General features: G+C 42.5%; 1 protein-coding gene across 1 annotated transcript in view; it reads left to right on the forward strand.

Annotated features, from left to right (window-relative positions):
- Positions 1–14,574, forward strand: part of LOC126481875 (mucin-5AC-like) — a 250,888-nt gene that overhangs the window by 138,123 nt on the left and 98,191 nt on the right. The window contains exon 2 of the mRNA XM_050105834.1: positions 13,236–13,310. Coding sequence (XP_049961791.1) covers positions 13,236–13,310 — 75 coding nt within the window. The remainder of the gene's footprint in view (positions 1–13,235; positions 13,311–14,574) is intronic.

Raw genomic sequence — 14,574 nt, forward strand, 5'->3', positions numbered from 1 at the left:
AAACAGCTGCCTTGTTGCCCAAATGAAATATAGAATCAAATGCGTCGGTTCTTAATTGCAAAAACAGGCACACTTGATGTTTGTCGATTTCAACGCCATGTACCACGAATGGCAAACAATAGTTTGAGTAAACAGTGCGTATTTTTTTATGTAGAATCCGAATATGCAACAAAAATGGGGGTTTTCTCGTTTGAAATTGCGAAGTTGATCCCACCCAAGCAGTAGGGGTTGTTAGGAGGTGGCCAGTTGTAACACAGGCAGCTGTCACCTTTACTAATATTAACTTTTCACCTGAAATATTTTTTTTCCTTAGATGCATCGTTTCCGAGACATCTTTTCATCTCGTCTAATTCTAATTTATTGTTCCGTCTCAGTTGCACATTTTTAATAAATTACATGTTTCGATCACTCTGGATCATCTTCAGATCCAATTAGTACTTGATATGTGGTTCTGAGTAGACAAGACTGGTTGCTAAGGCGACTGCTTCGATCTAAAGATGATCGACAGGGACAGGAACATGTAACCTAATTAAAAATTTGCAACTGAGACGAAACAATAAATGAGGATTAATTGTCTCTACAGTTGCTGAATCTCTCAAGACGATCATGTCGATTATAATGACCCTGGCTGTCCACTGATCTTGTTCGTTTCCGTGTTTCCAACTTCTGCTTCACGCCGTACCGCCAGTTTGTTGCATTCACACAGTTGCTACCACGCAGAGACTTCAAAAAGTAGTTTACACATATCTTCCCGCGCTAATACCATTGTGCAACGAGAGTGGCTCATTATCAGAAGAGAGTACATGTTCCGGGTTTCCAACAGACACATTTCTGCTGCGGTACAGATAACAGGTGCAACAGTGTGGGAGTAAATGGTGCGGTAACTGGGACTGTGCTCAAAAGCTGAACTAGAAGACACTAGGAGAAACTTCTAAATCACAACCATATTTACCGTGAAATTCTTGTGATATGTGGACTAAATGCAATGTCACGTTCGCCGTAGTGAAATAATACCGACAGTCTGACCGTGGCAGCACAGGCGTGAGTGATGTTAATCGGGAAGTCCAGATTTTGCACCAGGCTGAAGGAACATCTGGAGGGAAACAGATTTTTCAGCGATGTAGAAGTTCACAGAGCGGTTATCTTACTGGCTCTGTGGCGAAGGAGTGAGTTTATACTACCGAGGAACTGAACAACTAATAGAACATTCCGGCTGTTGTTTACAGAGACTTGGTAACTATGTTGAAAAATAATGTTGTGTATCTGTGAAGCTTTGAAGTGAAGTGCAGTGTTCAATAAAAGTTTCTTGGCCTGCCATAATAATGTATAGATTACTTTTTGATGTCTCCGCGCCTGAAGCTGTGTTTTGGACTGCGCTAAATTCTTCTCAACAGCACATACCACGAGTTTCTGTGTATTCGATTTACATCACGTTTTTCACTCCGCTCTGTGGCAGGTCTCACCATTTAGGTCCATTGTTTCAGCTTCGTACGACCCTTTGTCACGTCAGGGTGACGTCCATCAGCGTTCAGGTCACTGTGCCAGGTGTTGCGTCGACCGCTGGAGTTGTGTCCATTGACCTCCATCGTGTCGCGTATCTTTTGCTGCTGCATCATAATCTGTGTCCAAGATATCGTTTACGGTTTTCCCTAATTTTCTTTTCCACCTTCGTAGATGCTCGATAGTGGGAGGTGCAGAGAGTGAGAGAACGCAGGACTTGTGCTAGATATCCGAAATTAGACGACGACTGTCGTAAGTGATTCCAGTTGTCGTTGGTCACTTCACGCCTGTATTGATCTCACACTGGCTGTCGCCGCTGGTCAAGGACCCGACAACTGGGCTTTAGATCTGCGCAGTCCATCCTTGCGGACTGTTGTAAGTCAGTCGTCCGGTTCTCACTAATTAAATTCTGTACATACCTTGAAGAAAACCAGGTGACATTATTTTGCATCAAGCTACTCTTACAAATCGTGCATTCGTCTACCTCAATGTCTTCTTTCTCTCGTTTCTTTTGTCATGAAGTTATGACTATTTGTCATATGTTATGTGCTTCAGGAGGCACAGGTTCATCGTGCTCTTGTTTTTCTAGACGCCACTGAATTACGTGGTCTGTGATGAAGTCCAGCACCAACGTGCGATTCTCAGTTCGGGATGGCCGGACTTATTCGGTTAGACTGTTTGAAGGAAAACAAAAAAACAATAAATGACAGGGTTGGCACTTCGGCACAGAAATGATCAGTTCAAAATCAGAAACATAATGTCTCTCTCCGATGGAGCCAGGCGTTCTTCACAGTGCTGCCCGTTGTGGCCGAGCGGTTCTAGGCGCTTCAGTCGCAGGTTCGAATCCTGCCTCGCGCATGGATGTATGTGATGTTCTTAGGTTAGTTAGGTTTAAGTAGTTCTAAGTCTAGGGGACTGATGGCCTCTGGTGTAAAGTCCCATAGTGGTTCGAGCCATTTGAACCATTCTTCACAGTTTACATTTCATTCCTTATGCACATTTTTATAATAGGTCTTATGTCTAATATGTAATTCAACAATTAAGAATAGTTGTTACATAAGCTGTGAAAACAGAGATTGTCGGTTGAATGATTTAGGGTAGGGGACCAAACAGCAAGGTCATCGGTCCCATCGGATTAGGGAAGGATTGGAAAGAAAGTCGGCCGTACCGTGCCAAAGGAACCATCCCAGCATTTGCCTGAAGCGATTTAGGGAAATCATGGAAATACTTAAATCAGGATGGCCGGAAGCGGGTTTGAATCGTCGTCCGTTCCGAAAACAGAGAGCTTATATTTGTAGGTTAAAATTAGAACAACAAAGATAAATTAGAGGCAGCTATATTTAGATAGTGAGCCGTCACAGCAGTGCACTTGAGGTTATGGGAAAAAAGACAAACAGAAATATGGTACAACAAAATTGATTAAGAGAGGGGCAAAATTTGAGTGACCGAATGAGAAACGAAAATAGAAATAAACCGTAACTGGGAGAAGAGTTAATTTTTATGGATTAGATTAGATTATTTTAGACGTACTATTCGTCCCGTAGATCCACAGTGAGGTGATTTTCCAGAATGCAATACATGTCAGAAACCAAGAACACAGTAAATATTTACAAAGAAAAACGAATATGCTAATTGAGCTGCCATAAGACCCAGAAGAAATGTTTCTCATGGATATGAAAAAAGACATATTTCCAATTAAAAGATAATATCAAACTTGTCGCAAAACATGTAAATGTTAAATACACTAAGGTACGTATTATGAAAATTCTTAGGATATTGTATCCATACATCATTTAATAGAAAAATCATTTTACAATAGTTATTTGCAGTGATCACATTGCTGTACTGAATTTACACAAAGTCAGACTGAACGTAATAGTCGTATTTTTTAATATTATTAGTAACACACAAACATCAATTGGGTCTATCACTGACAAACCCTTCAGGCTCGTATCAAACTGAACTTCATTAGCAGCAAACTTTCCACTGCTGCTGACGATTTATTGAAAATATGTGATCCAGAATAATGGACACGTCGCTGGGCCTAAGAATGTCACTTTAAATCTTTGTGAAGATGATTCCATGAAGTTGGCTGTTACTTTGAAAAGAGATATATTTCTAATAACCAACTGCGGTAAGGAATATTGGGAAGCTGTAGTTAGTGCCTCTAGTTCCCTAAACAGGTCTCTGCAGGATGCTGTTGAGTTCACACCACAAATAATCTTATTACTTATTTTGGGCTCGAAACTTTTAGCTCAGCTCGATGAGTTCCCAAAAAAATAGTACCATGAGAAATTGTGTAACTCAAGTATGCCTAGTAAGCTAACTTATTTACTTTTATGTCACCTATGTCTGGCAACAGCTGCTTTGGAAATAGAGGTTTGTTTAGGTGCTTCGGCAGTTCTGTGGTATGCTACACATAGTTGAATTCATCATCAAGCTATAATCCCAAGAATTTCTCTTAAATTCTTTATCTCCTTGTCTTCATCTTTTAGCCATATACTGGCGAAAAATCTCTTACAATTTCTAAACTGCATATAGTGTGATTTTTCGAAGATTAGTGACAAAGAATTGGCTAATAAAGGTCTATGAAGAATTCATTTACTGCTCTTTCTAAGACTGAACTTGATTTTCTATTTATTGTAACGTATGTATCATCTGCAAACAAAACGTACTTGCCATCTGATGATGTTGCAGATGAAAGTCCATTGATATACACAGGAAAAAGTATGGGCTCTAAGATGAAGTCTTGTAGTACACTACATATAATTCTTTCCCAATTGGATGATGCCTGATAGCTTAATAAACTTTTCTTTCCCAGTGACACCCTTTGATTCCTGTCGCAGATATACGATGTGAAATATTCCACGGCGTTTCCTGTTACACTGTAATATTCTAATTTAAATAAATGAATATTCTGATTTACACAGTCAAATTCCTCTGACAGATCACAAAATATACCAGTAGCCTCTTTTTCTCTAATGAATTAAGAACATTCTCGCTGTATGTGTAGATAGGCTTCTCAATACCGAAACCATTTAGAATTCCAAACAGTGATTGTTTGTTGTCATATTGTTAAGAAGGCGGGTGTATATTACCTTTCTTAAAATTTTCGAGAATGCTGGCAAGAGAGAAAATGGGTAGAAATTTGACAGCACTTCTTTGTCTCTTTTCTCAAACAAAGATTTAATTTCAGTGTATTGCAACCATCCAGGAAATGGAAAAGTTATAAGATTTACGAAAGGAAATGCTTCATTTTTGTCTCGAACGCAATGACGTATTTAATTATGCGTAGGGTGGAGGACATTTTGTTCCAAGTGCGGAAAGCAGCAACAGAGGAGTTTGCGAACTTTTTTGTTTAAAAGATGGGCGCAGCTTGGAAGTAAATAAATCTAGTCATGTTGGCGCTATTGTGGCCACTTGTTAACGAATTTCTTGTTGCTTTTCGTCTCTCTATATTCGTTCGATGTCTGTTTAATGATTTTCTTGACGTTTCTCCAGTGCAAGAGGCTCGCGGTGTCAAAGATTCAAGGTTGATTGTTGGCGATGGGTTGGAGTCGATCCCGTGGCCGGAAGTTATAGTATCTGTTGCGCAAACGGCTGAGGTTCTTTCCTTGGTCGTTAGTAGTCCTGGTAAAACATAAAAATCATTAAAAATCGTTGGTCGTAGTCATGCAACTTTTCAGGGTGCAGCCATCCTAAATGGGCATATAAACCAATGGAATGGTAAAACAGACGAATGTTGCAGATATAACGCACGCAAGTGTTCATAGCAGGTTCTAACCGTCTACGGTTTTCACCACCTCTGCCTTGGTGGATTAAAGGGCAATAGTAGTTATTTGGCCAAATGAGTGATTGCCCAAGATTACGTTTCACATCCTGTGAAAACATGTTCCGTTACTTTCGAAGGACATAGGGGGAAGTAGAAGTCTTTCTGCAGCTAGAGATAGTATTTTCTGCCCATCTAATGTGCTCACCCAAAGTTATAAGCAAGTCTTTCGCTGTTTCTGGTACCTTATTTTAATGTGTAGTGAACTACAGGAGTAACATTAACCGAGTCTCTAAAAGTTTTCTCATGTAGCCTCTCTTATGGCATTCCTTTAGAATATTTTGCTTATGAATACATAATAATCGTTTTAAAAGCTCAGCCAGTGATATATTATCTTGGAATAATAACTCACAGTAGCTCTTCACTTAAAAATTTGCTTACACGATTTATTTAATCACTCTAATAACTGTCACAAACTTTTTAATCGTCGTTCTCCTCTCGTCATTCTTCCTGTCAGCGGTTATGATCAAAGGCTACAAAAACTGTAAACATTTCACAAGCTTGTCCTCCGCCACGTATTATCACAGATGTTTCCGCAATATGTTACGACACAGATTTTACGAGTTTCTTCGACTCTGTACTGAAAACAGGGAAATCGTGGGGGCCGCCCACTGCCGGACTTGAATCACCTCCTGTTTTGTCAGGATACAGACCGAGGACCTGGGTTACGTCATTAGATGCAATAAAACAGTATTCAAGATCATTCCATTTATTACTCAGAATACAAGACGTTGTCGTATCTTCTGCGACTGCTGGTGGCTACGTAATCCGGAGAGGAGTCCGCTGAATCCAATAGCGGACTCAGGGCTGTCGAGAAAGCTGCATCAGCCCGGTAGAAGTTAATGACACCCTGGTGCGACAGTTTGCCGCCCGCTAGCGAGGCAGTCGCACCGTGTCGGTAGCTCTGATTGGAGATAATGGTGCCCGCGACGTGTGTGTTTGATTCACCCACCGTCTCGGCTAGTACTCAATCCCTCCCTGGTCACTGCCCGAGTTGTACCATCAGGTGGACCTCGATGACGGATGCCGTGATGTCGTGCTGAACCTGTCCCGATGGTATGGTAGGTGCCGGCAGATCTGTGACGCTGTAGTTTTAGGGCAGCTTCTGCCCTGGACCAGAGCCTTGTTGGCAAACCCCTGGACTGTGGTCTTCAGTACTGGAGGCTGGACTTTATTGTCCGTGGCTACGGGTCGCTGATCTCGTAAGGCAGCAAATGTAAGACCGACACCAGAACAATCTCACACACAACATGTTACCATATTATAACAAGAGAATCGGGTGCGAACGACATAAGCGCCATCAAGTCTACTGATCGAGAGTCCTCATCTCGTGAAGGTGGAGTATGTAAGTCGTCGAGGAGAGCCTCCGCTCTACAACGTCATTCGTAATGACGGAATCGGTTATGCTCTTGTCGAGTAGTCAGTAGTCTTCAGTTCCGCTAAATTTAGTTAAAGACTTTGTTACAGTGTCTTTACTGCTTAGTCAGACCCCTACTAGACGTTTTTGCGCTCTATCTAGTGTCTCTTACACAACATTAAGGGAGTAACGAAGGAAGTCCGGTCTGCGCTTTTCTAACAGTTTCTTGCTGAGTTCGCTCGCAGTCTCAAAAGTGTCGAGGTTGCTGTCTTCCTGACCGAGTAACGGTGTTGAAATGTTTACGCTTCCCAGCTGGTGGCTGTTGATACTTCCAAGTGACTGAGTAAAGCGGCTGCACGAACTTTACTCTCCTGTTTCCTTACTAATTTGTCGTGTAGCAACTTGCTTGGTTGCATTCTCTCGTTCATTTCCAAGCAAAAGATCGTACATACGCGATGAAGAATTTAAAATCAACAAAGGCAACGTAGGTCACTTAACGTGAAACCGTAATAATTCACAGCTCACACATTCATTAGCTCACACATAAACAGACAGAAACAGCCACTGCAGACCACTTTTGTGAAGTACAGAAACTACAAATCCCAATCTACTCACACAGGCTGACAGTTGTGGGGAATACGCTATTGGTTATCAAAATAGCGACACCTTGAAAGCGGCAAGAAACGAACGTCAAATTGTCATAAAATGCACTACTTGCTTGGATTCAAGGTTTCAGCCCATCCACACAAACTACGTTCACTGTGGATACCTGCTGATATCGTGTCGGACCTCCTTTTGCCTGTCGTAGTGTAGCAACTCTACGTGCCATGGACTCCACAAGTCGCTGGAAGTCTCCTGCAGAAATGTTGAACCATTCCGCCTCTATAGCTGTCTACATCTGCGAAAATGTTTTGTGCACTAACTGACATCTCGACTATGTCCCATACATGTTGTATGGGATTCATATCGGGCGATCTGGTGGCCAGATCATTCGCTCAAAACAATCATGAACACTTGTGGCCTGCTGACATGGGACATTGTCATCCATAAAAATACTATCGTTGTTTGGGAACATGAAGACCATGAATGATTGCAGATGGTTTCCGAGCAGTCGAACGTAACCATTTCCAATCAATGATCGTTTCAGTTGGACCAGAAGATTCAGTCCATTCCATGTAAACAGTCCACCACCAGCTAGCAGTATCTTGTCAACAACGTGGGTCCACGGCTTCTGTGCCGCACTCGAACCCTATTATCAACTCTTACCAACTGAAATCGGTACTCTTCTGATCGACCACGATTTTTCAGTCTAGGTTACAACCGATATGGCCACGATCCCACGATGGGTGATGTAAACGATGTCATGCTTTAGCAAAGGCTCAAGCATCGGTCGTTTGTGCCATAGCCCATTAACGCCAAATTTGGCCGCACTGTCCTAACTGACACGTTCGTCGTACGTGCCATACTGATTCCTGGGGTTATTTCACCACTGCTGCTTGTCTGTTATCACTGACAACGCCGCTGCTCTCGATCGTTAAGTGAAGGCCGTCGGCCACTGTGTTGTCCGTGGTGAGAGTTAATACCCAAAACACGGTATTGTCAGCACGCCCTTGACACTGTGAATCTCGTAATACTGAATTGCCTAACGATTTCCAAAGTGCAATGTCCCATGTGTGCAGTCCAACTACCATACCGTGTTCAAAATCTATTAACTCCCGTCGTGTGGCTATAATCATGTCGGAAACTTTTTAACTTGAATCACATGAGTACAACTGACAGCTCCTCCAGTGAACTGCTCTTTTCTATCGTAGATACGCGATATTAGGACCATCTGTGTGAGTGCACATCGCTATCCCAGGTCTTTTGTCACCTCAATGGATGAATAACGTCATATACAATTTTGTATAAAAGGAAAGATTATGTAATGAGTCTCTTACTCAGAAACTGAATTTCGAATCATATTTGTGTGTGAGAAGATCTTGTTACGCTACGTGTAAGAAGGAGAAATGTCTACAAGCGCATGTCCGAATTCGACAGTTTATCGTTCCACAATATTGCTGCTTGCACTGGCCGGCATCCCATGAATGACTCGCGAGTGTGAGGTCGATGGGTTCAGGAGAGCCGTACTCAACGTCATACAGAATCTCAACGGTCCAATACGACTAGCGTCCGAGAAGACACACATATTGTTCACTTAGCCAAGCGGGATCGTCTCTCAACTTAGTACAGCTGCATAAATACCTAGTATGAGACAGCAGATAAAAACGGAAATTGGAAATTGGCCGGGATAGGTGAAAGAGCAGTCACACACACTGAGGAAAAAATTGGGTTGTTTGTAGCAGGAAGTGTAGTCACGCGAAAAGTGCTATGACGTTTGAAGAGCAACGCACTGTCAGCAAGGCAACCGTTGTCGCGATCTGCCTTGACGCGGCAGTAGAGACAGGTGCGACAACAGTGGCACCAGACGCCAACACTGGACACGGCAGGGCCACCACGTCATCGTGTCTCCATTGGATACAGCACCATGACGGACATATCCGTGTGCTGAGATTCCGAGGAGAACGGATGTTGCCACATTACCTTCGCCATCGTCAGACAGACCGAACACCTAGTGCTGTGGTATGGGGATCACTGGATACACAACGCTTTTACGTCTGGTTTGCATAGCCGGTAATTTGGACAAGATCAACCACATTTCTGACGTGTTAAGGCCGGTGGCTATGACCTATGTTCAAGGTGAGCATGACATTGCCTTTAGACAATATAGCGCAAGACCGTAATTGCCCGTGACTCCTTTCTCGATACAGATACAGCGGCCAGGATGTACTCAGGTCTCTCACTCGTTGGAGTCCGTCCCCGGCAGCTGAGTGGTCAGCGCGACAGACTGTCAATCGTAAGGGCCTGGGTTCGATTCCCGGCTGAGTCGGAGATTTTCTCCGCTCAGGGGCTGGCTGTTGTGTTGTCCTAATCATCATCATTTCGTCCCCCTCGACGTGCAAGTCGCCGAAGTGGCGTCAAATCGAAAGACTTGTACCAGGCGGGCGGTCTACCCGACGGGAGGCCCTAGTCACACGCCATTATTTATTACCTGTTGGAAACATCTGGTCACAGGGTGCCGAGAGACAAGCAACTATTGTTGAAGGACCTCTGACATAGTGCTGAAACAGCATGGAATGATGTAGCCGTATCTATCATCCATAATCAGTCTGCCTCGATATCCAACTGGGTTAGAGTAGCTGTTGCTGGGAAAAGTTGTAGCCTTTTATATCCCGAAATCCTTTACAGATTTAATCAAGCATTCGTCCTACTACGAGGGGCGTTCAGAAAGTAAGCTCCGATCGGTCGCGAAATGGAAACGACTATGAAAATCCGATAAAGCTTTGCACAGATGTGTTGGGTAGAGTCTCTAGTATAACCCCAGTTAGCATCACGTCGCTCTTCTCATTCCTGAGCTCGCAGTGAGTGCGTAAAGATGTTTAGAAAATAGAGTCTGCCGCCAAGTACGAGGGCCTGGTGAGAAATTTCGCCTGAAGCTATGCAGCTAACATTACATAACTGTCGTGCTGTTTCTTCTTCAAGACAATTCTCAGCCGCATTCTGCAGGGGCAATGAAGATGCTCCTGCATCGTTTTCAAATGGAAATGTGAGATTACCCACAATACAGTCCGCAATTGTCTCCCCCTGAGTTTCATCTCTGGTCACATGAACCGCTGTCTTTGAAGACAACATTTTGACACAGACAACGAGGTGTAGGCCAGCGTGGAGAATTGGCGGAAACCACTGGCGGCTGCCTTCTATGATGAGGCTATTGAAAAGTTGGTACAACGCTATGACAAAAGTCTAAGTCAGAACGGCGACTACGTAGAGAAGTAGCTGAAAGGTGTAGCTAATTGTTACAAGTAAAACATTTCTGATGTTCACTGTGGTTTCAATTTGGCAATCAATCGGAGCTTACTTTCTGAACAGGCCTCGTATATTGTGTAAGCACATTAAGTAAAATTTCTTTATCTACTATCCTCCTTGATGTTTCAGTATAAATGAGTGGGAGGACAGATTCTTCTATTGCATGAAAAAGCAGAAACTTTGACAATATCGACTGCTCTTTCACCTATCCCGCCCAGTTGCCGTTCTTATCTGCTGTCTCATTCTAGCTATTTATGCAGCTGTACTAAGTTGAGAGACCACTAGCAGCTTTTTCCTAAAACTACTAAAGCTGAAAATGGGTGCTGAATGAACATTACTGTTTACGGGAATTTACATCACAGATCTGGCTCTAAAAATGGCTCTAATCACTATGGGACTTAACATCTGAGGTCATCAGTCCCCTAGACGTAGAACTGCTTAAACCTAACCAACCTAAGGGCATCACTCATCCATCCCCGAGGCAGGATTCGAACCTGCGACCGTAGCAGCAGAGCGGCTCCGGACTAAAGCGCCTAGAACCGCTTGGCCACAGCAGCTGGCCTCACAGATCTGAATATTGAAATAAATTATAGATGAAGTGAGTAATAAGGTACTATTTTATTTTTGTTTTCCAATACTTGAGGATTTGCATAACCGGTCCGATCCCTTCCATCAACCTGTTATCAAATTTTGCATCGGAATATAGCACACCATTAAGAAGCCTAGCCAGAGTTTATAAGAACATTTTCTAGTACTGTGTATTCACAATTCATCCTAAATTTTCTCTAGTTATTAAAGAAAAATGCCTCTAAGGTGTAAATATATTGGTATACAAATGTAATATTTACAAGATACCAGAGAGGTTCCTGCACAATGTTTGCTTACAAATTTAACACACTATTCTAATTGGAAGGATCTGTAGAACAATATATTTGTTTATTTTTACGTTAACTCAGTAGCGCAAGAAGGTTATGCTGCAGAACAATGTTGAACGTTCATGACGTGGGGAATGCACAATCATAACTAACAGTGATCATATAAGTGGAACCCAGCACTATAGTCGTACTGCTGTAATGACTGGCATTGCTAGTCATGCTACTGGTCCATTTAGAATACGTTAGGTATGATACGTTCTGTAGCCTCCTAGTGACGAGATGCGTGAGCATGTGGAACGTACAGGATGTTTCAAAAAGAATGACCTGATTTCAATATTACAAACTTATTGACAAAAACATACTACTTGCATGGGATGAATTAAAATACCGACAAAATCTTAAGGTTTTAGCTAGGCTGTTCAAATGCCATATGTGTCCACAAGCAGCAGCACTAACAAGACCTAGACGGTAGCTAAGTTTTTCATAAACTTTACACAATGGATCTGCTTTTACAGAAGTTATGGCAGCTGTTATTCTGTTCTTCACTTCTTCTATGTCACAAGGTAAGAGGGAGCTGAATACACTTTCCTTCACATATCCCCACAACAAAATATCGCTTAGAGTCACGCGTGGTGATCTTGGAGGCCGAGAATGCAGCCAGTGTCTCGGTGTCCTGTGGGCCGCATCCAGCATTGAGGCAGGTTGTCCATGAGAAAGTGACGTGCGTTGATGTGCCAGTGCGGTGGAGACCCAACCTGTTGGAAAAGGAAGTCAACGGGGTCCTCCTGAAGTTGTGGAAAAAGCCAATTGTACAGCATTTGAAGACAACTCACTCCAGTCTCTGTGCTTTCCTCAAAAAAGAATGGACCGCAGACTTTTTCACAAGGGCACAAAAAAGGTTCGCTTTAAGTTAGTCTCTTTCGTGGTCAGTAATGTTATGAGGGTTCTGGAGTCCCTATATGTGCACGTTATGTCGGTTTGCCTTACAGCTAACATGAATTGTTGCTTCATCACTGAAAATTAATCTTGGTAAAAATATACCATCTACCACGTCCTCTAGCCGAACATTGCTGAAATCAGCCCGTTTCCTTTTATCAATAACCGTAAGAGCTTGCAATAATTGTAGCCCATATGGTTTATAGACCAAACGACGCCGTAACACTCGCCAGACAGTCTATGAGCCATTGCCAGTCCTCTGCTTGAGCGATGAGTAGACTTTCGGAGACTCCGCTCAAACGTATGCCGAACTCTTCCCACCCTGTCATCGGAAATGCGAGGTCAATCTGGACTCTCACCTTTGCATAAGAATCCTGTCTCTTCAAATTGGCGATACCAACGACGAATGTTTTTGAGTGTAGACAGATCAATGCCAAAAAGCCGACGAAAAGCACGCTGGATGGAAATCCCTGACTCACTCTTTGCAAACTGTAGCACACCAAACACCTTCTGTTGAGAGCCTTCTTACTCTTGACTGGAAACTGAGAAAACCCATTGATTGACATCTAACGCCGGCCGATGTGGCCGAACGACGATTTTTTGAAAAAGATCACACTCATTCAAACAACCAACATTTCCTGGCCCGCACGTCCCATGTTTCTTAATTATTGCCTTACACAATTAGGTCATTCTTTTGTGAACTCTCTGTACATACTGAAAACAGATTGAGCTTACAGCCGGTGCTGTTGTGACAGTTTTCTGAATTTAAAGAAAAAAGTGTTTTCCGGCCTGAGTGTTGTATAGTTCTACTGACATGTGACTTGTCTCTTTTCAGACACCGTGGAGCAAGAGTGGCAGTTCAAGTTATGGAGTAGGGGCCAACAGTGGGGCGACCAAAGATACCGGCCAGGTAAGGCAGCGTAGTCTGTGCTTATTGCAGGATGGTCTTACCCTTGCAGTACAGTGTGGTTGCATACTCTTTACGAACAAAAGCAATATCCCAAACCTTTACGAATAAATATTATATCCACGGGAGAGTGTGTCAAACTAAGCAGAGAAAAGCGGGGTAAGATCGATGAGCTAAGGCTACAAGACCCTTTAGAGCTAAACTGTTGAACTTATAAATTGTCAGATTTAGAAAAACTATTCATTATTTAATTGGGCACAATATATTAGTCCTTAAAACTAATAGCTTCAGTATTTTTTAGTGAGAGGTCACTTCATAGGAACAGTCAAATGACTTCATGTTAATCCACTAGTGGAGTAGGAGTGGGCACTCGTAAATACTTTATGGGAATATAGAGAAACAAGATATTCAGTGGAAAAGCGGCAGAATTGTTTACTGTAATATGATTTAACTAATAATATTATTCACAAATTTCACGTGTAAAGTAACAATCCACTTCATCTGCTCCGCTACTGCTTTTCTGAACCCAGTGAAGACATTTTTCGCGTTGAATCCAGTCTCCTTCTGAATTTGAAAATACGTCTTCAGAATACAAGCAACTGACGTCTAAACTGTTTTTATCGTCTTCATCCACAGAATCATTGTCAAAGGATTGACTGGGTAATGCCCGGTCTTGACCCCACTCAGTGTGTCTGGTCATACCCCAAGAGCAGACGTTATAAAAACGAAACAAAAGCACACTATTGCTCAACCAAATCCCCGTTGTTTGCTAGTGCATAAATACTTACTAATCATATAATACTCCTGACTAAACATAACTTTTATAACTGTAATGACTATTAAATAATCGCAGTTTAAAAATAAAAGAACATGTCATGGTTCAAATGGTTCAAATGGCTCTGAGCACTATGGGACTCAACATCTTAGGTCATAAGTCCCCTAAAACTTAGGACTACTTAAACCTAACTAACCTAAGGACATCACACATACCCATGCCCGAGGCAGGATTCGAACCTGCGACCGTAGAACATGTCATATTCTTGACTAAACAAAGTTTTTATAAGTAGTGGCCATTAAATAATCTCAGTTGAAAATCATAAGAACATCACTCAATTGATACCGTAAAACAAACGTACCTTCACAGACGGGGTGAGCTGAAGAGCAACAACAACCTAATATGGTCGCTCTTTCTTCCTGAGCTTTTCTTTTTTCTTTCTGTGCCAAGATTTTCATCTCACAGTAGCATTTGCAACCGATATGCTCAATC

Source organism: Schistocerca serialis, chromosome 5 (genome assembly GCF_023864345.2).
Source record: "Schistocerca serialis cubense isolate TAMUIC-IGC-003099 chromosome 5, iqSchSeri2.2, whole genome shotgun sequence".
In the NCBI taxonomy this organism is placed as follows: Eukaryota; Metazoa; Arthropoda; class Insecta; order Orthoptera; family Acrididae; genus Schistocerca; species Schistocerca serialis.